The 25,872-nt window shown below is 38.0% G+C and overlaps 1 protein-coding gene across 1 annotated transcript in view; it reads right to left on the reverse strand.

The window, feature by feature from the left end:
* GRM5 (glutamate metabotropic receptor 5) overlaps positions 1–25,872 on the reverse strand; it is a 599,714-nt gene that overhangs the window by 142,362 nt on the left and 431,480 nt on the right. The window contains exon 4 of the mRNA XM_064575895.1: positions 24,866–25,101. Within this exon, the coding sequence (XP_064431965.1) occupies positions 24,866–25,101 (236 nt within the window). The remainder of the gene's footprint in view (positions 1–24,865; positions 25,102–25,872) is intronic.

A 25,872-nucleotide genomic window follows, 5' to 3' on the forward strand; every position in this document is an offset into this window, starting at 1 on the left:
CCTGTGTCTTTTGATTGGGGCGTTTAGCCCATTTACATTCAGGGTAACTATTGAAAGATAGGAATTTAGTGCCATTGTATTGCCTGTAAGGTGACTGTTACCGTATATTGTCTGTGTTCCTTTCTGGTCTATGTTGCTTTTAGGCTCTCTCTTTGCTTAGAGGACCCCTTTCAATATTTCTTAGAGCTGGGTTTGTGTTTGCAAATTCCTTTAGTTTTTGTTTGTCCTGGAAGCTTTTTATCTCTCCAATTTTCAATGACAGCCTAGCTGGATAGAGTATTCTTGGCTGCATATTTTTCTCATTTAGTGCTCTGAATATATCCTGCCAGTCCTTTCTGGCCTGCCAGGTCTCTGCGGATTGGTCTGTTGCCAGTCTAATGTTTCTACCCTTGTAGGTTACATATCTCTTCTCCCGAGCTGCTTTCAGGATTTTCTCTTTGTCTATGAGACTCGTAAGTTTTACTATTAGATGTCAGGGTGTTGACCTATTTTTATTGATTTTGAGAGGGGTTCTCTGTGCTTCCTGGATTTTCATGCCTGTTTCTTTCCCCAAATTAGGGAAGTTCTCTGCTATAATTTGCTCCATTATACCTTCTGCCCCTCTCTCTCTTTCTTCTTCTTCTTGGATCCCAATTATTCTAATGTTGTTTCGTCTTATGGTATCACTTATCTCTCGAATTCTGCCCTCGTGATCCAGTAGTTGTTTATCTTTTTTCTCAGCTTCTTTATTTTCCATCATTTCATCTTCTATATTACTGATTCTCTTTTCTGCCTCATTTATTCTAGCACTTAGTGCCCCCATTTTTTATTGCACCTCATTAATAGCCTTTTTGATTTCTACTTGGTTGGATTTTAGTTCTTTTACTTCTCCAGAAAGGGTTTCTCTAATCACTTCCATATTTTTTTCAAGCCCAGCTAGTATCTTTAAAGTGATGATTCTGAACTCTAGATGTGACATCGTACTAATGTCCGTATTCAGTAGGTCCCTGGCAGTCGGGACTACCTCTTGTTCTTTTTGTTTAGGTGGTTTTTTCCGTCTTGTCATTTTGTGCATAGGAGAATAGATTAATGAGAGAACAAAATGCTAGCAGAGTAACTACGTCCCCAGAAAATATACTCTAAACAAATCAGAAAAGACCTGAAGCAGTGGAACAAGAATCGGAAAGAGAGAAAAAAGAAAAAGAAAAAAAAAGAGAAAGAAAAAGATAAAGATAAAAACAAAAACAAAAACAAACAAAACAACAAGAACATCAAAAAACCAGAATGTGATCAAATATGATCAGGCTGGTATATAGATCAGTGCCACACACTAGATTTGGGGTGTATTTTGGTCTTTTAGAAGAAAGTGCCTCCCAAAATTTTAAGGAAAGAAAAACTTATATATGTACAAAACTAAGGGTTGATATGATGAAGGGATGGAATATGACTGTAAAGATGGAAATCATAAAAATTTTATAAAAGGAATTGATAAGAAGTTGTTTGAAAAAAGAAAGAAGAGGATTTAAAAAAAGAAAAAAGAATAAAAAAAGGGAGAGGATGTGATCAGGCAGGGGAATAGAAAACACCATAAAGTAGAGATTTAGGGTATATTTTAATCTGTTAGATGAAACTATCTCATAATTTTAAAGAGAGAACAACTTATATATATAATCCAAAAATACAGGTAACTACTATGAAGGGATAGAATATGACTCTAAAAATGAAAAATAAAATTTTTTTTAAAAAAGGGATTGATAAGATGTTGGTTGAAAAAGGGAAAAAGAAAAATTCAAAAAAAAGAAAAAAAAAAGAAAAAAGACAGTTAAAAAAAAATTGAAAGACTAAAGAATCATGGTTAAAAAGCCATGAATTCTATGTGCAGTATTCCCGTAGTGCTGGAGTTCTGCCGTTCTCATTGATCGGTAAACTTGGTCTTGGCTGGCTGTTCTCGCTGATCTTCTGAGGAGGGGCCTGTTTCCGTGGTTTCCAAATGTCTCTGCTGGAGGCGGAATTGCCCCGCCCTTTCCCCCTCCCGGCTAAGTAATCTGCTCGGGTTTGCTCTCTGGGGCTTTTGTTCCCTGCGAGCTTTCCGTACAGCTGTGGAGGCGGAGAATGAAAATGGCGGCCTCCCAATCTCCGCCCCGGAGGAGCTGAGAACTCGGGGCCCCGCTCCTCAGTGAGCCCCCAGAGAAAAGCTGTCAGTCACTCCCGTCTCCCTGGTCTCCGGCTGCACTCCGTGCTCACCCGGCCTGTGACCGCGCGTTTCTATCTCTGGCACCCGACCCCGGGTGGAGTCTCCAAACCCAGCAGATCCCTGCAGTGCACTCCCGCGCAGCTCCTCCCAGGGGAGGAAGGTGAGTCTCCCCGGATCTGCTGCTTGGTTGTCCCTGCTGGAGGAGCAGGGGCCCGACTGTGCCGCAGATCACGGTTTATGGCCACCCCGAGCTGAGAGCCCGCGCCTGGGCTCCGCCTCTGCAGCCGGCTTCCCTGCTCCATTACCTGGGAGCTCTGCCACACTCAGGCACCCCCGGTCTTTCTGTGACCCCGAGGGTCCTGAGACCACACTGTCCCGGAGGGTTCCACCCCCCGCTTAGCCACCAGAGTGACGTCCCTCAGCGGAGCAGACTTTTAAAAGTTCCGATTTTGTGCTCCGTGGTTCTATCACTTGCCAGAAGAGGCCGACGGAGGCCCCTCCCCCGCCGTCTATCCTCCCGAATATCGCCTCGGATTCACTTCTCCGCACGTCCTACCTTCCAGAAAGTGGTCGCTTTTCTGATGAGAGAGTTGTTGCTCTTCTTTTCTTTGATCTCCTGTTGAGTTTGTAGGTGTTCAGAATGGTTTGAACCCTATCCAGCTGAATTCCTGAGAGGAGACGAAATCCAGGTCTCCTACTCCTCCACCATCTTGCTCCGCCCCCCCAGTGTCATTTTTTTAAAAGCCTATCCTTTCTTCACTGAACTGCTTGTTTATCTTTGTCAAAAGTGGTTTTGACACTTTTCCATATGTATGGGGTCTGTGTCTGAACTCCTCATTGATCTATGTGCCTCTGTATACTGATACTACACTTTGTTACTTTACTTTTTAGACGGAGTCTTAAGATCATGTAGTGTTAATCCAAATACTTCATTCTTCTTTTTCAGTGTTGTTTTGAGTAATTTAAGTTTTTTGCATTTCTATACAAAATTTTTAATCACTTTGTCAATTTCTACTAAAAAAATAGACTGCTAGGATTTCGATTGGAATTCTTTGAATCTATAGATCAATTTCGGCAGGATTGACACATTAACATTATTGAGTCTTCTGATATGTGCAAACATTGTCTCTCTCCATTTATTTAAATTTTCTTCAAATTTCTGAGCAACATTTTATGGTTTTCAAAACAAAGATTTGCATATTTATTGCCAGATTTACCCTTGAGTGTTTCATATTTTAATATTATTTTAAATGGTACTAATTTTTATTTCACTTTCTGTTTACTGCTATTATATAGAAATACCATAGATTTTTCTTAATGTTTCAAGTTTTTATTTAAATTTTAGTTAGTTAACATATAGTGTACGTTGTAGAATTTAGTGATTCATCACTTACATATAACACCCAGTGCTCATCACAAGTGCCCTCCTTAATACCCATCACGCATTTAGTGCATCCTCCCACCAACCTCCCCTCTCACCAGCAACCCTCAATTTGTTCTCTATAGTTAAGAGTCCCTTATGGTTTGTCTCCCTCCCTTCCCCCCCCTTTCCCTTATGTTCATCTGTTCTGTTTTTTAAATTCAACATATAAGTGAAATCATATGGTATTTATCTTTCTCTGACTGACTTATTTTGCTTAGCATAATAACTCTAGTTCCATCCACGTCATTACAAAAGGCAAGATTTCATTCTTTTTGATGGCTGAGTAATATTCCATTATATATATATGTCCCCTGCATCTTCTTTATCCATTCATCAGTTGATGGACATCTGAGCTCTTTCCATAACTTGGCTATTATTGATAATGCTTCTATAAACATCGGGTCATATGCGACTCTTTGAATCAATATTTTTGTATCCTATAGGTGAATACCTAGTAGTACAATTGCTGTGTCATAGATAGTTCTATTTTCAACTTTTTAAGGAACGTCCATACTGTTCTCCAGAGTGGCTGCCCCAGTTTGCACTTGCTCCAATGGTGTAAGAGGGTTCCCCTTTCTCTGCATCCTCTCCAACATCTGTTGTTTCCCGTGTTGTTAATTTTAGCCATTCTGACAGGTGAGGTGGTATCTCATCATGGTTTTGATTTGCATTTCCCTGATGATGAGTGATGTTGAACATGTGTCTGTTAGTCATCTGAATGCCTTCTTTGGAAAAAATGTCTATTCATGTCTTCTGCCCATTTCTTAACTGGATTTTATTTTTTAGGGGGTGGTGTTGAGTTTGATATGTTCTTTATATATTTTGATAATAGCCCTTTGTCAGATATGTCATTTGCAAATACCTTCTTCCATTCTGAAGGTTACCTTTTAGTTTTGTTGATTGTTTTCTTTGCTGTGCAGAGCTTCTGATTTTGATGAACTCCCAATAGTTTATTTTTGCTTTTGTTTCCTTTGCCTCAGGAGACATATCTAGAAAAATGTTGCTACGGCCAACATCAAAGAGGTTGCTGCCTGTGTTCGGTTCTAGGATTTTTATGGTTTCAGATCTCACATTTAGGTCTTTCATCCATTTTGAGTTTATTTTTGTGTATGGTGCAAGAAAGCAGTCCAGTTTTATTATTCTGCATGTTGCTGTCCTGTTTTCCCAACACCATTTGTTGAAAAGACCGTCTTTTTCCCATTGGATATTCTTTCCTTCTTTATCAAAGGTTAGTTGACCATAGAGTTGTGGGTCCAAGAAATACCATAGATTTTTGCACATTAATCTTGTACACTACAAACTTAATAAATTCACTAGAACTTTTTGAAGAGTCCACTGGATTTTCTAGGAAGATGATTATTTCATTTGTTAATAAAGACAGTTTTACTTCATCATTTCAAATCTGGAGATTTGTATTTCTTTACTTTAGTTGCTATAGTCTAGTTCATTGACAGAAACTGGTGGTACCAGAGCCAAACTCCTTATTGCCTGATCATACGGGGAAATTTTAATAGGTTGAGGAAGTTTCTATCTATTCCTGGTTTGCTGACAATTTTATCATAAATTAATATTAGGTTTTGGCATTTAACCCTTTGGTAGACAAGTTTTTAATACAATAAATTGCACTGACCAGTTTTTGAATATTAAATCAACCTTACATTTTGGGATAAATCTTACTTTGCCATGATATAGCATATTTGTTTACATCTAGTTGGATATAATTTGCTAAAATTTTCTTTACAATATTTACACCAATGTTTTTGAGGTATGTAGTTCTTGTGATATCTTGGTCTGGTTTTATAACAGGGTAATGTTGGCCACATTGATTGAATTGGGACTTATTTCTGACTTAATTTTCTGATGGTGTTTATGTTAGAATTTCTATGAGTTATTCCTTAAATATTTAGTAGTGATTCACCAGTGAAACCATCTGGTCTGTAGTTTTCTTTCTGGAAAAATTTTTAACTACAAATTTAATTTCTTTTTTTTTTTAAGACTTTATTTATTTATTTGACAGAGAGAGACACAGCAAGAGAGGGAACACAAGCAGGGGGAGTGGGGGAGGGAGAAGCAGGCTCCCCACTGAGCAGGGAGCCCAATGGGAGGCTTGATCTCAGGACCCTGGGATCATGACCTGAGCCAAAGGCAGACGCTTAACGACTGAGCCACCCAGGCACCCCTACAAATTTAATTTCAATAACAGATATAGGACTATTCAGGTTGTCTATTCTTCAGTGATCTTTGGTAGTTTATGCATGTCAAGGAATTTCTCCATTTTATTTAAGTTAATTTATTGGATAGAATTGTTTTAAAAAATGTTTCCTTATTTTCCTTTCATATTTGTTGACTCTAGAGTGATGCTCTACGTCTCTCATTCCTGATATTTGTAATTTGTTTTTATTTTCCTGATTAATCTGGTCCCCCCCCCCAATTGTATTGATCTTTTAAAAGAACCAGGCTTTAGTTTCATTGGTTTTCTCTATTGTTATTTCAGGTTTGTATTACATTGATTTTCACTCTTATCTATTACTTCCTTTCTTCTACTTACTTTGAGTTTAATTTGCTCTTCTTTTCTAGATTTCTTAAGGTGGATCTCTGGTCATTGACTCGAGATATTTTTCTTTTCTGATGTAGCAAGTGAATGCTATAAAATTTCCCCTGAGTGTTGTTTTAGCTCTCTGAACTGTAAGTTTTTCTAGCTGGACAGCTGTGGACAGATACTGTTCCCTCGTCCCATATGGGTGCCATACTGTTCTCTCTAATCCTGTGGTGGTTCTTTCCCAGGTCTTAAGTACTATCCTCATATGCATCAGTGATCAATACTCAGCTGCATACTCAGGAAGAAGCCTCTGCCAATCTCCAGAGTTCCCCCTTCCTGCACCTCTCTACTCTTTGTTTCTGTGCTCTGAGAACTCTAGTTTCCTTGGTTTCTCTGAACTCACAGTTCCATCTTCTTAACTCTGAATTGGGCTCTTAACACAGCAGGGGAGAGGTAGAGGGAGAGGGAGAGAGAGAATCCTCAAGCAGACCACTTGGTAAGCATGGAGCCCAATGTGGGGTTCCATCCCAGGACACTGGGATCATGACCTGAGCCAAAATCAAGGCTCACCTCATTTATTTCCTGTTTCTTAAGAATATCTGTCCTTCATCACTTGCTATCCAATTTCTCAAAAACTGTTGTTTTATATGTTTTGTCTTGTTTTTTTGTTGCTATTTTAAGAAGGAGAGTAAATCCAGTCTCTATTACTTAACCTTTACTAAAAGCAGGCACTTTCCCATCACGTCAAGTGTCTTCCCATACATCATCATACCTAAGCCTCACTAGAGTCCACTGTCAGTTAGGTATCAGTTTTAATACTCATCTCATCTCACACATGAGAAAACAGATTCAGAGACACCTAATAGTGGCTACAGGTTGAGTTTTTAAATATAGATCTTCTGGGTGTAAATGTAATACTTTTTATAGTACACCTGTATACCTTAGGTGACTGATTCAGCAAGCTTTTCTGGTCTCTCTTTGGTTTATCTTAAATATCTTTAATACATCATGCATTCCATTTCCAGTATCTTAAGAGTTTGAAAACCTTGGCAGTTTCTAATGCAAGGGTTTTCTTCTGGAGATCTCTTCGAGTACTTTTTGATGGTAGCTATTCATCATGAAGAATTACATACACTGACACTTACTGGATGGATAATTACTCTTATTTCTTAAACTCTGGAATTCAAATAAGAAATATGACAGATTATGTTTCTTAAAACTTTGATATGTTAATATCTGGGGCCTTGATCTGGCTCTATGTTCCATTTCTTTAAAGCAGAGTCCAAGATGGTGAAATTTTCCCCTCCTGGCAATGAAAAGTATCAAAATGTAACAAATCCAAGAATTGCATTAAGCCAAAACTGACACTTCAAATTCTAATTAACTTAATTCTTTGGCTGATATAAAGAAAGAAATGGGCTTCTGCTTAGCAGATTTCATCACATACATTATGATAATGTGATTGAATTTCTTTTTCAATATATGGTTATTAAATTGTCCTAGTGTAGTCTTTCCTGAAGTATGGTGATACTAAATGTCATATAAGATGAATTCATAGTAAAACAAAACAACAACAAAGGAGAGGCTGAATTAAAGAAAGGTATTTAATTTTTTTTTACAATGGGATTTGTCCTTTTCCAACATGTGGATATACATTATGAATCTCTAAAAAATGGATACAGAATGTAATAGCTCAATATATGCAACCATGGAATCCTTTTTTCACATTGGATTAGTTTTCTTTCCAAGTGCTATCTTGGAGATGTTAATGTAGTGCAAGGATGAGAAATCTCTAATCTAAAGGTTAGGTATGGTGTTTCATTTATTTGGCCTTTGTGATGCCTTTACTAAAGTTCAGCTCCTCTTATCTAGACAATTATTTCCTCTCAATGTACTGTTCTGGGTTTTCTAGTCATGTTTTCAGACTGCCATGCTAAGTGTTTTGAGCAATGTCTAAACCACAAAGAAGTGTTTTGTTTTGTTTTGTTTTTCTTAAGATTTATTTATTGGGGCACCTGGGTGGTTCAGTCAGTTAGGTGTCTGACTCTTGATTTTGGCTCAGTTCATGAGCTCAGGATTGTGAGATCAAGCCCTGCCTCTGGCTCCACACTGGGAGTGGAGCCTGCTTGAGATTCTCTCTCTTTCCCTCTCCCCCTCCTCTCTCTCTTTCTGTCTTTCTCTCTCTTAATTAATTAATTAATTAATTAATTAATTTGAAAGAGATTGAGAGAGAGTGAGTGCACACAGCAGGGGAAGGGCAGAGGGAGAGAGAGAATCCTCATGTAGACCCCTTGGTAAGCGTGGAGCCCAATGTGGGGCTCCATCCCAGGACCCTGAGATCATGACCTGAGCCGAAATCAAGAGTCAGCCACTTAATTGAAGCAAACAAGATGGCAGAAGAATATTTCTGATGCATAAGTAAGTATCCTTTAACTAACCCACCTCAAATACTTATGACATATTTATCAGAGAAAATGTGGACATCTCTGGCTGGAAACTTGCCATAACAAATATGGAAAAGAGCTACCTCCAAGCTAGTGAAATTAACAGGAAATGTTTTTAATGTCAAAAAATTCCACACCATAAATGCGATTCGTACTGCTAGTATCTTTTATATAGAAAGTGTGTAATGGTAATAAGCTACCATGATTTGAGCAATTTAAAATTAATTTGTGATTTGTTAACTGCAACAGCTTGTGCATAAAAATAAGGTACTTGCATATATAAACACACACGTTCACACAGGATATTCGAGGCACAGTTCAGTTCACTGATAATGCTAAACCAGATAAGAATTCTAGATCCAGGCAACAAATCAACAGTGACCTTGGGACCTGTAGCCCACAGATTGGGAACCTCCGTGCTAAGTTCTCTAGCCGTTGTAACACTATGTGGGTCTAAGAGAAATGAAGTCACATTCACTTAACAATATTTATCATATACTTGCTCTATATAAGGCATCATGCTAGGAATTAGGAAAACACAGATGAGTAAGACAGTTCTTCTCCTTGAGAAATTTATAATTTAATGGAGACAGATGGACATAAAATGTTTACATACTGGTGTAACAAAAAATCTATTTATATGTTAGTGTAATACAGTGGAAAAAATTATATTGCTGTAGCTGCTTTATCTCCTCTGAGGATGGCATCATGTTTTTTCTGGAGTAAATGGCTTTCTGCTTGGCAATGTAACTTCAGTAGCAGCTTTGGGCTCAAAAGGTGAGCAACCCTTCTCCAAGGGTAGAATTTTGAAGGAGACAAGAAAACAAAGAAACAGATCAACAGCTCTACCTATTAAATGGAGAGATATTTACTGTGGCATATAAAAATATTGAGAGGAAAGGGAGTAAGGGTTATAGAGAAAGAAAGGGAGAGGAATCAAGCAACATAGTGGCAGAAATCTGGTGGGAGTGGGTGTGTGTGGGGTTTAGAGTATTGTGAGAAATTTGAACTGGAAGGAATGTTAGACTGGATCTGGTGGCAATAGAACTTTTATTTGGAGGTGGGTTAGTTAAGGTAAACTCAGAACACAAACACAGGGAAGTGCAAAAATCATAACTATACATTAATTTTTTTCAAAAGAAACACATCCTAGTGATTATCACCGGCTCAAGAAATAGCACCAGAAATGCCCTCCTGGCCAAAGGACTTTTATGTTGCTCAGAACCCATTTTTCTCATCTTCATTTTATTGATAGTAGTTTGGCATATGCAGAAATGCCTGTGTGAGCGGTGACTTGGTGGCATAAAAATAAAGGGAATGGAGGATCTACGTTCAATATCTGGATTGGTATGTGACAAAAAGAAGACAAAAGGCAAGGAAGTGACCTGAGGAAAAACACAGTTTCTTTGAGAACAGGAAACTGAAGTCATCTGAAACCATGAGAATATAAGCTCAGTGGAATTGACAAATATCTTGAGGTAGGTCTTTCACTGAACAAAAGTGCATGTGCAAAAGTTCAGGGACTTAAGTAGGCATGCCACTTGAAACTGGATGAGCACAATCTGTGAAGTGCTTGGAGCATAGACTTCTTGGGCTTAAGTATAGAAGCTGAGATTTGAAAAACATATATGGTGAATTTGAAGAGTTTTGGCTGGGGCAAAGAGGTGGGTTTCCTTTTTATAGACATTGGAGGACCATGGAAGATCATTAAGAATGGGAGTAACAAGGATGAGATTCATTCTTTATATGGACTCTTTTGGAGTTATTTGTCAGCATAAAATGGAGGAGGAAGAATCTGGTATCAGTAAGAAGATTAAATAGGAAGATTTTTCTAATATATGTGGTGAGAGATGATGAAGAACCAAACCACAGCAGTGGCTTAAAGATTTTAATTCAGCCAGCAATGAAGAACAGAGAACAGACGTGGAAAATGTTCAAACAGTAGAATTAACAGTATTTGGTCACCAGATGGCTGAAAGGATGCTAGAAGGAGAATAGGAGAGGACCACTTTTCCCTACACCTTGGGAGACAGGGTAGATGGGTTTATCATTTACTCAAACTGGAGATGCTAAAAGGAGGAACTCAAAGTTTAGGGCTGTGGTTGCAAAAGTTATAATGAGGCAAGTTTTAGGTATGTGAGTTTGAGGTGCCCTCAGGACATCCAGATAAGAATGTTTGTGTGTTAATGTCATAAATGACACCTCTGGAAGAAACTGGAAGTGACAGGGCAAAATCATAGAAAGGAGACAGTAAATGAATGTCAGTGGGTGACAGTGTAACTGTAAAGGAAATGGGTCCTTAAATTCGTTCAAAAATAGAATAGCATACAGTTACTAGAAAACAGTTTTAATTTAATTCTCTGTAGCTCTTATTACTGGGTTATTTAAATAAACAATTAGAAAAGTTAAACTATATTCTTCATACTTTAATTTATCATTACTAGTCATTTAGTTTATGATTCAATTCTAACATAATTGTGCAATTTAAGTAAAATTTACTGAAATTGGGCTCACTGTTAATAGTACATAAACCTAAATTCTGTCAAGACCACTTAGTTAAGACACTGAAGGTTTATAGTAATATTTTGATTTAAGTTTTTAAATGCTTAGAAATAAAACAAAAATTAACAAACGTAAAAGTATTTTGGACATTATAAATTGCAGGGCTCACTTATATATCCAAATTGGGATTGTGAAGGTAGTGATGATTAAAAAACAAAAAATAAAGGAGGAGCCTCTGGTGTTAGGTAGGATGGAGAAGAAAGCAAATGGAAAATTCTTTTTCTTTTTTTAAAGATTTTATTTATTTATTTGAGAGAGAGAGAATGAGAGAGGGCACATGAAAGGGGGGAGGGTCAGAGGGAGAAGCAGACTCCCTGCCGAGCAGGGAGCCCGATATGGGACTCGATCCCAGGACTTCAGGATCATGACCTGAGCCGAAGGCAGTCGCTTAACCAACTGAGCCACCCAGGCGCCCAAAATGGAAAATTCTTTTACTGCATAACTTTAATAGGCCAAAGAAATGCAAAATTTAAAAAAATTTAAAGGCAGTGAAGATGTATGGACACAACAAAGAATGAATGAACAAAGAGGAGACCTCTGAAAGTGGGCAGGTGTCACCCACTGCTTTCTTGTTTGAGGGCATCTGCAGGTTCTGGAAAAGGCTGCCAATCTAGTTTGGTCTGAATGAAGGGACATTAGTTTACTAGGGTGGCCATACAAAGTACCACAAACTAGGTGGCTGAAAACAACAGAAATTTATTCTCTCATGGTTCTGGAGGCCGGAAGTCAGAAATCAAAGTGTTGACAGGGCCGAGCTTCCTCTGAGACTCTTGGTGGAGTCCTTCCTTGCCTCTTCCTAGTCTCTGGTGGTGGCCATTGATCTTTGGCAATCCTTGTCCTTGTGTTGCATCACTCAAGTTTCTGCCTGTGTCTTCCCATCATTTTCCCTGTGTGTCTCTCTGTCACTTCTCTTTTGGGGAGATTAAGAGCCCATCCTACTCTAGTGTGTCCTTATACTAGCTAATTACATCTGTGATGATGCTATTTCTCAATAAAGTCACCTTCTGAGGTCCTGGGAAAGGATATGACATGTAGCTGGGGGGAGGTGTAACTCCACACAGTACATGACAGTTCTGGAAAAAGAGAAACCAGAAGTACTTTTGGATATTGAAATGATCTGCTATCTCAATTTATAAATAGCAGGAGCCCTAAGTGCATGGTAGTCTTTTTCCTTTGTGATTCATTTGCTGATTCTGGGGGCTACACGGAGGCTCAAGGTTTTGAAGAGGAAGACTGAAATCTCCCATTGTTTTATACTATCTTAAAGAAAAGACCCACCTGAGGAATAGAAACTGCTCAAACTTCAATTAGTGCTTTCCTCACAATGCATGCCAAATTTAGAAACCATATGGTATAGGAAGCTGGAGAGCAAAGCTCAAAAATAGTAAAAATCTGATTGAGTCAGTCAGCTAGGGCATGGGATACACTAGACTCTCAACTGAAATTCCATGTCAGCTGTCCCTTAAAGACATTTTTAAGCCAGAAGTTGACTCCTTCTATCTTATGTTGCAACTTACCTCATTTCAATTTCTTTGAATCTGGACAAGGTGAACCATCACTGGGGGGAAAATAATATAAAATTCAATCTGTATGGTATTTTATACTCAATGTCTAGCACAAAAGAAAACATGGTAGATGTGTCAAGAAGCACAAAATGTAACGAATGCGAAAAATAAGTCAATAGAAGAAGACTGACAGAAGATCCAGATGTTAGAATTAGAAAAAAGGGACCGTAAAATAGCTATAATCAATCTGTTCAAGGAAATAGGATAAATGATTGAAAAAAGTGGATGAGAAAGAATATTTCAACAGAAAATTGAAGACTATAAAAAGAAAGAAAATGGGCATTCTGGGACTGTAAAACACCATATCTGAAATTAAAAACTTATTTTGTTTAACAGCTGATGGGACATAGGTGGGGATATGATTGGTATAATCAAAGACAGAATAATAGAAACGAATCAAATTGAAGCACAGAGAGGAAAAAGAGAAGAAAGCCCAGGGAAAAAGTCACCTGTATGACACAAATAATCTAATAGGTGTATTTGAGCACAAGAAGGAGCAGAGAGGGAGAAAAATGTGGCAGAAGGAATGTTTCAGGAAATAATGTCTGAAAAATTTTCAAAACTGATACAGGTCTTTCTTCCACAGGTTTAAGAAGTTCTGGAAACCCAAAGGATGAAATATATATAAGGGAAATCACACTTAATCTCATCATAATCAACTAAAAACTTAAAAAAAACCTTAAAAGCCTAGAAAAAAAGACACATTTGTATCAAGGGTACAACATTAAGAAAGATGGCTAAATTCTCAATGAAATAATGGAATACAGAAAACAAAATGGAATGCTGTTTTCAAAGAAAAATTAAATAAACTGAAGAAGACCTGGCAATACAGAAAGCTATACTTGGCGAATACATTTTTTCAAAAATAAATGTGAAATATAGATATTCTTATGAAAAAATCTGATAAAATTTGTTGGCAGTAGACCTATATTACAAGAAATACTAAAAGAAATTCTTTAGGCTGAAAAATATCACTGGTGAAAGCAAGGAAGTACAAGAAGGAATGAAGAACACTAAAGTGGGTAAATATGGCTGTTGACCATTTAGAGCAACAATCCTAGCAAAACCTGTGGGGTACATAATACATATAGAAATAAATCATATGGCAATAGCAAAAAATAGTGTGGGGGGATAAACAGATATAAATATTTGTAAGATTTTTGAATATAAACAAGAACCAACTTAAAGATTCATTTAGTAATTTCTATTGAAAACTAAATGAATTATACTGAGATGAAACAAAAATATTAAGAGAGGTGATAGAATAAGATAATAAAAATTATTGATAAATCCACAAGAAGGCAGTAAAAGAGAAATAAAGAGTTGAAGAACAAGTGGACAAATAGAAAACAAATAACTAATGAGAGAAATAGAAACTAAAAATAAGCCATGGTCTAATTGGGCAGTTTTCATGATACATATATCCACATTATATAAGGAAGTCTTAAAATAGATGTTAAAAGATAATCAACTCAAAGAAATGTGCAAAAGACTTGAACAGACACTTTACAAAATAAGATGCCCAAATTTCCAATATGCATATGAGAAGGAACATAACTTGGTAATAGATAATGGAAAGCCAATCAAAATCACAATATGATACAAACACACACTTGCAGAATGTTTAAAAAAAAAAAGATAGAACCAAGTGTTGACAAGAGTGCAGAGCAATTTGAACTCTCATACATTTCAGGGAAAGTAGAAATTAGTCCAATCATTTTGGAAAACTGCTTGGCACTATCTACTAAAGCTAAACATATGCAGAGCCTATGATGTAGCAATTCCATTACTAGGTATACATCTAACAATAGGTCTTCCAGAAAATACGTACATACTTATTAATAAAATCTTTATTTCTAATACCTAAAACTGTAAATAATCCAAATGTCCATCTATAGAAGAACTGATAGGTAAATTCAGGTAGTTAATCCATACGAAGGGACATGACATAGCAGCAATAAAAAACAATAAACTACTAATATATGCAATGATGGGATAAGCTCTACCACATTACTTTGAGGGGAAAAGGCCAGACACAAAAAACCAAATAATGTAAGATTCTATTTATGTTATATAAGAGAATAGGCAAAGCTAACAAACATTGAAGAATTCATATAAATGGGACATATTCTCTATAAAGCTGCTGCTAATTCTGGACTACTAGATTTAGATACCTCTCCTAACTTTTATACTTTGCCTCCCAAGAATCTCCTAAGAAAAATAAGCGTAATTCAGCTATGAATATTTCTATTCTTTGGGTCAAGCCATTTTTCTTTTTGAACTCTCTGTTCGATTTAATGTACTGTAGACAGTGAGTAACGTAAAACTTCTTGACTGGCATGAATTACAAACTCTTTTTTTTTTTTTTTAAAGATTTTATTTATTTATTTGACAGAGAAAGACACAGCGAGAGAGGGAACACAAACGGGGAGTGGGAGAGGGAGAAGCAGACTCCCCGCCGAGCAGGGAGCCCGATGTGGGACTCGATCCTGGGACTCCAGGATCATGACCTGAGCCGAAGGCAGTCGCTTAACCAACTGAGCCACCCAGGCGCCCTGAATTACAAACTCTTAATACTTCTTTTTTTTTTATTATTATGTTATGTTAAACTCTTAATACTTCTTAACACTCCAACTCAAAAATGGTTGTCTTATGCACACTGCCTGATGAAAGGGCTTAAGTGCATTATATTTAGGAAAACACTGGTAAATTCAGTAGTGTTATAATACAAGTAACCTACTGGGGCCTCTTTGAAGATGGGGATTAAGATAGTGCTCGCTTTGGCAGCACATATACTAAATTTGAAGATGGGGATTAAGATACAAAAAGGACATTTGAATAAATAAGGAAATATGGTCAAAAGTAGAGAGTAGTGAACATTTGGGTATCCCTTATTGCATTCCACAGTCATATACAAATAATTTTAAGATTTATCTTTTTTGTATCTTTGGCCTATTTATTAACTATTATATAATGCAAATTTGATGGCAATTTTTAGAACACTGTCATATTCTATCTCTTTAGTATATCATATTGGTTAAACTTTAGACAAACCTGAGTCCAAGTATAAGTTCCAGTGTTTAATAGTTAGGTGACCTTGAGCAAGTTATTTTTTCTCTCTAAATCTTGGTTTTGTTATTTTTAAATAAGGATAATCATAGTGCTTCCCTTATTGAGAAGAATAACAGAGGTACTTCACATGAGTGTCCATGTTTATGTACAAAATGACATCGTTGTCAGATAAGATTCCAGGGGTGGCAGAGTAGCTGAAGAGTGCTTTCTAATACTAGAGTAAAGAGCCAATTCTGAGCAGAGAAATTATATCAGGGTAGTTACGTGAAAGACAGAGCTACAGCAATATGTTGAAAGGGAGGCTTTAACAGAACAATTTCAATAGAAATAATATTGCATGGAAATCAATTAAAGAGTTTTTCAAGACTGTATCTAAATAAGGTCTCTAACAGTAGAGAAACAAAGAACTATTTCAAGGAGAAAACATTTCAGACAAAAAGGCATAGGAAAAGAGCATTGGTACATAATAGGATGAAGATCAACTGGAAAAATTCCCTTAGCCACACTGTTAGGAACAGTCACTAGCACCTTGGTAAAAGAGAATGAAGATTAGATCATATCTATTGTTTACTCTTTATAACTCCTTGAATGTAGCTACATATAGTAATCTGTACACAATCATAGAATTGGAACACAGAGCGGAAGAGTTTCCCAAATCTCAGGAGAGGAAATAAGTCTGTGGCCATCAGCAACTGGATAGAGGAGGGGCGGAGCAAGATGGCGGAGGAGTAGGAGAAGTGAATCCGAGGTGATATTCGGGAGGATAGATGGCGGGGGAGGGGCCTCTGTCGGCTGCTTCTGGCAAGTGATAGAGCAGCCAAGCACAAAATCGGAACTTTTAGAAGTCTGCTCCGCTGAGGGATGTCACTCCAGTGGCTAAGTGGGGGGTGGAACCCTCGCGGGACAGTGTGGTCTCAGGACCCTTGGGGTCACAGAAAGACCAGGGTGCCTGAGTGTGGCAGAGCTCCCAGCTATCAGAGCAGGGAAGCTGGCTGCAGAGATGGAGCCAAGGTGGGTGCTCTCAGCTCGGGGTTGTCATAAACCGTGATCTGGGGCACAGTCGGCCACTGCTCCTCCAGCAGGGACCCAACAAGCGGCAGATCCGGGGAGACTCACCTTCCTCCCCCGGGAGGAGCAGCGTGGGAGCGCACTGCAGGGATCTGCGGGGTTTGGAGACTCCAGCTGGGGTCGGGTGCCAGAGATAGAAACGCTCGGTCACAGGCCGGGGGAGCACAGAGTGTGGCCGAAGACCGGGGAGATGGGAGTTACTTACTGCTTTTCTCTGGGGGCTCATGAGGAGTGGCGCTCTGAGTTCTCGGCTCCTCGGGGCAGAGATTGGGAGGCCACCATTTTCACTCCCGGCCTCCAAAGCTGTACGGAAAGCTTGCAGGGAACAAAAGCTCTGGAGAGCAAACTCAAGCAGATTACATAGCCTGGACCAGCAAGGGCAGGTCAAGTCCGCCTCCTGCAGAGACATTTGGGAACCACGGTAGCAGACCCCTCCGCCAGAAGATCAGCAAGAACAGCCAGCTAAGACCAAGTTTACCGATCAATGAGAACGGCAGAACTCCATCGCTAGGGGAACACTGCACATAGAATCCATGCCTTTTTTACCATGATTCTTTAGTCTTTCAAAGTTAATTTTTTTTAATTGTCTTTTTTTTTTTTAATTTTTCTTTTTCCCTTTTTCAACCAACATCTTGTCAATCCCTTTTTTTAAAAACATTTTTATTTTCATTTTTAGAGTCATATTCTACCCCTTTATAGTAGTTACCTGTTTTCTTGGCATATATATATAAGTTGTTCTCTCTTTAAAAATTTGAGATAGTTTCTTCTAACAGCTCAAAATATACCCTAAATCTCTAGTGTATGGTATTTTTTACTCCCTGCCTGATCACATTCTCTCCCCTTTATTTCTTTTTTGTTTTTAAATCCATTTCTTTCTTTTTTTCAAACAACTTCTGATCAATTCCTTTTTTAACATTTTTTATCATTTTCACCTTTACAGTCATATTGCATCTCTTCATCATATCAACCCTTATTTTTGTACATATATAAGTTTTTCTTTCTTTAAAATTTTGGGAGGCACTTTCTTCTAACAGACCAAAATATGCCCAAAATCTAGTGTGTGGCACTGATCTATATACCAGCCTGATCATATTTGATCATATTTGACATATTCTGTTTTTTTTTTTCTGTTTTGTTCTCTTTTTGTTTGTTTTTATCTTTATCTTTTACTTTTACTTTTTTTTTTTCCTCTTTCTTTTTTCTCTCTTTCCCTTTCTTTTCCTCCTGCTTCAGATCTTTTCTGATTTGTTTAGAGTATATTTTCTGGGGATGTTGTTACCCTGCTAGCATTTTGTTCTCTCATTCATCTATTCTCCTCTGGACAAAATGACAAGATGGAAAAAATCACCTCAACAAAAAGAATAAGAGTTAGTACCTAATGCCAGGGACCTTTTCAATATGGACATTAGTATGATGTCGGATCTAGAGTTCAGAATCATCACTTTAAAGATACTAGCTGGGCTTGAAAAAAGCATGGAAGTTATTAGAGAAACCCCTTTTGGAAAATAAAAGAACTAAAATTTAACCAAGTCGAAATGCAAAAGGCTATTAATGAGGTACAATCAAATGTGGGGGCACTAACTGCTAGGATAAATGAGGCAGAAGAGAGAATCAGTGATATAGAAGACCAAATGATGGAAAATAAAGAAGCTGAGAAAAAGAGAGATAAACAACTACTGGATCACGAGGGCAGAATTCGAGAGATAAGTGATACCATAAGATGAAACAACATTATAATAACTGGGATCCCAGAAGAAGAAGAAAGAGAGAGGGGCAGAAGGTATTCTGGAGCAAATTATATCAGAGAAATCCCTAATTTGGGGAAGGAAACAGGCATGAAAACCCAGGAAGCACAGAGAACCCCTCTCAAAATCAATAAAAATAGGTCAACACCCTGACATCTAATAGTAAAACTTACGAGTCTCATAGACAAAGAGAAAATCCTGAAAGCAGCTCAGGAGAAGAAATATGTAACCTACAAGGGTAGAAACATTAGATTGGCAACAGACCTATCCACAGAGACCTGGCAGGCCAGAAAGGACTGGCAGGATATATTCAGAGCACTAAATGAGAAAAATATGCAGCCAAGAATACTCTATCCAGCTAGGCTGTCATTGAAAATTGAAGGAGAGATCAAGAGCTTTCAGGACAAACAAAAACTAAAGGAATTTGCAAACACAAACCCAGCTCTACAGGAAATCTTGAAAGGGGTCCTCTAAGCAAAGAGAGAGCCTAAAAACAACATAGACCAGAAAGGAACACAGACAATATACGGTAACAGTCACCTTACAGGCAATACAATGGCACTAAATTCCTGTCTTTCAATAGTTACCCTGAATGTAAATGGGCTCAATGCCCCAATCCATAGACACAGGCTATCAGACTGGATTAAAAAACAAGACCCATCGATATGCTGTCTGCAAGAGACTCATTTTAGAACCAAAGACACCCCCAGATGGAAAGTGAGGGGCTGGAAAACCATTTACCATGCTAATGGACACCAAAAGAAAGTGGGGGTGGCAATCCTTATATCAAACAAATTAGATTTTAAACCAAAGACTGTAATAAGAGATGAGGAAGGACACTATATCCTACTTAAAGGGTCTATCCAACAAGAAGATCTAACAATTGTAAATATCTATGCCCCTAACATGGGAGCAGCCAATTATATAAGGCAAATAATAACAAAAGCAAAGAAACACATTGACAACAATACACTAATAGTGGGGGACTTTAACACCCCCCTCACTGAAATGGACGGATCATCTAAGCAGAAGATCAACAAGGAAATAAAGACTTTAAATGACACCCTGGACCAAATGGACTTCACAGACATATTCAGAAGATTCCATCCCAAAGCAACGGAATACACATTCTTCTCTAGTTCCCATGGAACATTCTCCAGAATCGATCACATCCTAGGTCATAAATCAGGTCTCAACCAGTACCAAAAGTTTGGGATCATTCCCTGCCTATTTTCAGACCACAATGCTTTGAAATTAGAACTCAATCACAAGAGGAAAGTCGAAAGAACTCAAATACATGGAGGCTAAAGAGCATCCTACTGAAGAATGAATGAGTCAACCAGGAAATTAAAGAAGAATTAAAGATTTCATGGAAACCAATGAAAATGAAAGCACAACTATTCAAAATCTTTGGGATTCAGCAAAGGCAGTTCTAAGAGGAAAGTATATAGCAATACAAGCCTTTCTCAAGAAACAAGAAAGGTCTCAGGTACACAACCTACCCCTACACCTAAAGGAGCTTGAGAAAGAATAGCAAATAAAGCCTAAACCCAGCAGGAGAAGAGAAATCATAAAGACCAGAGGATAAATCAATGAAATAGAAACTAAAACAACAGTAGAACAGATCAATGAAACTAGGAGCTGGTTCTTTGAAAGAATTAAAAGATTGATAAACCCCTGGCCAGACTTATCAAAAAGAGAAGAGAAATGACCCAAATCACCAAAATCATGAATGAAAGAGGAGAGATCACAACCAACACCAAAGAAATACAAACAATTATAAGAACATATTATGAGCAACTCTATGCCAGCAAATTAGATAATCTGGAAGAAATGGAGGCATTCCTAGAGATGTATCAACTACCAAACCTGAACCAGGATGAAATAGAAAACCTGAACAGACCTATAACCACTAAGGAAATTGAAGCAGTCATCAAAAATCTCCCAAAAAACAAAAGCCCAGGGCCAGATGGCTTCGCAGGGGAATTCTACCAAACATTTCAAGAAGAATTAATACCTATTCTTCTGAAACTGTTCCAAAAAATAGAAATGCAAGGAAAACTTCCAAACTCATTTTATGAGGCCAGCATTACCTTGATCCCAAAACCAGACAAAGACCCCATCAAAAAGGAGAATTACAGACCAATATCCCTGATGAACACGGATGCAAAAATTCTCACCAAAATACTAGCCAATAGGATCCAACAGTCCATTAAAAGGATTATTCACCACAACCAAGTGGGATTTATCTCTGGGCTGCAAGGTTGGTTCAACATCCACAAATCAATCAATGTGATACAATACATTAACAAAAGAAAGAACAAGAATCATATGATCCTCTCAATAGATGCAGAAAAAGCTTTTGACAAAGTACAGCATCCTTTCTTGATCAAAACTTCAGAGTGTAGGGATCGAGGGTACATACCTCAATATCATAACGCCATCTATGAAAAACCTACAGCGAATATCATTCTCAATGGGGAAAAACTGAGAGCTTTCCCCCTAAGGTCAGGAACGCAGCAGGGATGTCCACTATCAATCACCACTGCTATTCAAAATAGTATTAGAAGTCCTAGGCATAGCAATCAAACAACAAAAAGAAATCAAAGGCATCCAAATCGGCAAAAAAGAAGTCAAACTCTCACTGTTTGGAGATGATATGATACTTTCTATGGAAAACCCAAAAGACTCCACCCCAAAACTGCTAGAACTCATACAGGAATTCAGTAAAGTGGCAGGATATAAAATCAATGCACAGAAATCAGTGGCATCCCTATACACCAACAACAAGACAAAAGAAAGAGAAATTAAGGAGTTATCCCATTTACAATTGCACCCAAAACCATAAGATACTTAGGAATACATCTAACCAAAGAGACAAAGGATCTGTACTCAGAAAACTATAAAATACTCATGAAAGAAATTGAGGAAGACACAAAGAAATGGAAAAACTTTCCATGCTCATGGATTGGAAGAACAACTATTGTGAAGATGTCAATGCTACCTAGAGCAATCTACACATTCAATGTAATCCTCATCAAAATACCATCCACTTTTTTCAAAGAAATGGAACAAATAATCCTAAAATTTGTATGGAACCAGAAAAGACCCCGCATAGCCAGAGGAATGTTGAAAAAGAAAAGCAAAGCCGGCGGCATCACAATTCCGGACTTCCAGCTCTATTACAAAGCTGTCATCATCAAGGCAGCATGGTACTGGCACAAAAACAGACACATAGATCAATGGAACAGAATAGAGAGCCCAGAAATGGACCCTCAACTCTATGGTCAACTCATCTTTGATAAAGCAGGAAAGAATGTCCAATGGAACAAAGACAGTCTCTTCAACAAATGGTGTTGGGAAAATTGGATAGCCACATGCAGAAGAATGAAACTGGACCCTTTCCTTACACCACACACAAAAATAGACTCCAAATGGTTGAAAGACCTAGGTGTGAGACAGGAGTCCATCAAAATCCTAAAGGAGAACCCAGCCTTCGACCTCAGCCGCAGCACCTTCTTTCTAGAAACATTGCCAAAGGCAAGGGAAGCAAGGGCAAAAATGAACTATTGGGACTTCATCAAGATAAAAAGCTTTTGCAAAGCAAAGGAAACAGTCAACAAAACCGAAAGGCAAACAACAGAATGGGAGAAGATATTTGCAAATGACATATCAGATAAAGGGCTAGTATCCAAAATCTATAAAGAACTTATCAAACTCAACACTCAAAGAACAAAGAATCCAATCAAGAAATGGGCAGAAGACATGAACAGACATTTTTCCAAAGAAGACATCCAAATGGCCAACAGACACATGAAAAAGTGCTCAACATCGCTCGGCATCAGGGAAATTCAAATCAAAACCTCAATGGGATACCACTTCACACCAGTCAGAATGGCTAAAATTAACAAGTCAGGAAATGACAGATGTTGGCGGGAATGCAGAGAAAGGGGAACCCTCCTACACTGTTGGTGGGAATGAGAGCTGGTGCAGCCACTCTGGAAAACAGTATGGAGGTTCCTCAAAAAGTTGAAAATAGAGCTACCATATGATCCAGCAATTGCACTACTGGGTATTTACCCCAATGATACAAATGTAGGGATCCGAAGGGGTACATGCACCCCAATGTTTATAGCAGCAATGTCCACAATAGCCAAACTGTGGAAAGAGCCAAGATGTCCATCAACAGATGAATGGATAAAGAAGAAGTGGTATATATATATACAATGGAATATTATGCAGCCATCAAAAGGAATGAGATCTTGCCATTTGCAACGATGTGGATGGAACTGGAGGGTATTATGCTCAGCGAAATAAGTCAATCAGAGAAAGACATGTATTGTATGTCCTCACTGATATGAGGAATTCTTAATCTCAGGAAACAAACTGAGTGTTGCTGGAGTGGGGGGTGGGGTGGGAGGGATGGGTTGACTGGGTGATAGACACTGGGGTGGGTATGTGCTCTGGTAAGCGCTGTGAGTCGTGCAAGACTGTTGAATCTCAGATCTGTACCTCTGAAACAAATAATGCAATATATGTTAAGAAAAAAAAAAAAGAAGATAGCAGGAGGGGAAGAATGAAAGGAGGGAAATCGGAGGGGGAGACGAACCATGAGAGACGATGGACTCTGAAAAACAAACTGAGGGTTCTAGAGGGGAGGGGGGTGGGAGGATGGGTTAGCCTGGTGATGGGTATTAAGGAGGGCACGTTCTGCATGGAGCACTGGGTGTTATGCAAAAACAATGAATCATGGAACACTACATCTAAAGCTAATGATGTAATGTATGGTGATTAACATAACAATAAAAAATAAAAACTGGATAGAATGTTGAAAAATATGAAATTATCTATAAAAATTGAAATTGTATAATCGAATTCACAATGCTATGTATTCTCACACATTTCTTTTTCCTGAAAATAAAAATAAAAGCAAAGGAAATGAAGAAGCATTTGAAAATTTTGGACAGCAGTATCTGAAGTGAGAGAGAAACAAACACAGGCTCACAACGTGAGCCTTCTGTAATTTCTGGATTTCAGTGACCAGTACAAAATCCCACACTCCAGCATCCCTCCGCTCCCTACTACCCTAATAGGAACTGACATAAGGTTGCCAAGTTCTTATTTTAGCAAGAACTTACATTTAAAAACAATCACAAATCACCATTTACTCCCTTCTTCATTTCAGGAAAGAATTAACTGATACCAAAAAATATAGGATGGACATGAACTGGGAGGGAAAGTGCATTATGAAAAATTCTCTATATCGTTCCCATTATTCTCATTTTTGTGCTGGTATGGGACAACTTCTCTGTGAACTGAAATTGGTTTATGGGCCAGGATTTCAAACCCACTGCCCCAAAGCACTGTTGTGTTCCAGCGTTGTGGATAAAAGACACCTCTACCACTAACTCAAACATTTTATTCGTATGGAAATGCATATGGGGTTCTTGTTACACAATTTGGGGTTAAGGCATTCTCAACAAATCCCTTATCAATTTTAACAAACCTTAATTTTTGGAAAACTTGACATATAGATCAATATTGGCCCTATCTCAGTTATTAGAGTCGAGATTCCCTTTCAATGTGCAACTTATAAATGAGTACCAAGACCCCGTGTTTAACTCTTATAATACCACTTACAACACTGGATTGCAGCATTGGCTGGCGTGACTATCTCCCTTCTAGACACTAAACCTCTTGAGAGCAGTAACTAGTTTTCCTCACCTTGGTACCCTTACAACCAAAGCCAACAGTTGGGACACCGTGAGCCCTTATACATATGTAAGAATGCATGGCTCTGCTCAGATATGTCTCCTGAAACATAATAACTATACACAACAAATCCCTGCTGGGAATTGGCTCTTTCCTTCAATATACACTGATTTATTCTTCAGAATATATGAAACCCTTACGAAGTCTTTAACGCTGTGCTAACTGCTAAAGACAATCAAAATGAGCAGAATGTAGTTCTTGCCTTCAAGGACAGCAACGGCATTTCCTCTCTGGAGCTCACGTTATCCTCTCAGCACAGTGCCAATTTCTTGAATGATATAAATAATAAAATTGTTGGAGATCTCCACGGAGCAAACATTTGCTCTGATATGTTTTTCTTAGTGAGAACAAAGTCCGTTTATCACTGTAAGTAGCAATACCCACTCTGTTTCTGTAAGAGTCATCTTCTTTAACAGATTACAGCCACTATCCCCCTGACACACTTTACTTAAATTGGAGCCTTAGCCTTATCCACTCTAAATGAAACAATAAATCTGCTTACTGTTGCAAGTTTTGTTGTATTTGCTGTTCTCCTGTGCAAACCCTTCCAGCCGGCACTGAAAACGATGCTGCCAAAATTCTTGAAACCAAGGGTTTCGAAGGTTTGTTTCTGGCCGGAGCTTCAGATAATAATCATCAAACCACTTGACATCAGGAGATTGGAGCTTGATTGTGATTCCACCAACAGCTTCTCGCTGATATCCATCTGTCACATCATACCTGTCCGCCCAGCCATCACTGTGGGGAAACAAAACCCAGCTCAGTTCAGAACAAATACCTTCTAAGGAAATGATTCCATATTTGCTTTCCTTTTGAAAAGTTCAGTCATTAAATGGCTCTTCAGGCCACACCAGGATATACATTATACCTACATGATTACTGAAAAAGAAGCTTGGAATAAAGAGTATAAAACACCATGGGAACTTTGGGTATAAGAGGGCTAGAAGGCACCAGTCTTACTAACCTCCAACTGTGGAGAATAACCTAATGCTTTTGGCAGAATTTTACTGGTTGTAAAACCAGTATATGCATGGAAATTGCATGATATCACCATTCATACTATTTACTGGGTAGCTAGGTCAAGTTAACTTTAAATCCATTCTGTTCCTTTACTTTATAATTATTATAATGATCATAAAGTAAAAATGAAAATATTTCTAAAACACACATAATATTAATTTAACATCCTATGACATGATATTCATTTTTTTTTCACATTTTACAAGTAAATTATAAGGAGGTTAAAAAAACTGATTATGGTCATTCTGTTAAATATAGATTCTTCCACACTTCAAATGGCGTCCCATAATCCACAATCCATATACTCTTTCCTGTCACATGGTACTTCTTTAATACATTTAAAATGCACATATGAAATCCTGTTTTACATTGGACAGATTAAAAAACTTCTTAACAATGAGCCATCAAGGATGGTGACAGGGATCATACACTTCAATATTGCTATCATTCTATGTACTGACCACTCAAAGTAACCTAGGAATTTTAAAA

The sequence above is a fragment of the Mirounga angustirostris genome, unplaced genomic scaffold, assembly GCF_029215605.1.
Source record: "Mirounga angustirostris isolate CCGP_5_RB_7025 unplaced genomic scaffold, mMirAng1.0.hap1 SCAF_13, whole genome shotgun sequence".
NCBI classification, from domain to species: domain Eukaryota; kingdom Metazoa; phylum Chordata; class Mammalia; order Carnivora; family Phocidae; genus Mirounga; species Mirounga angustirostris.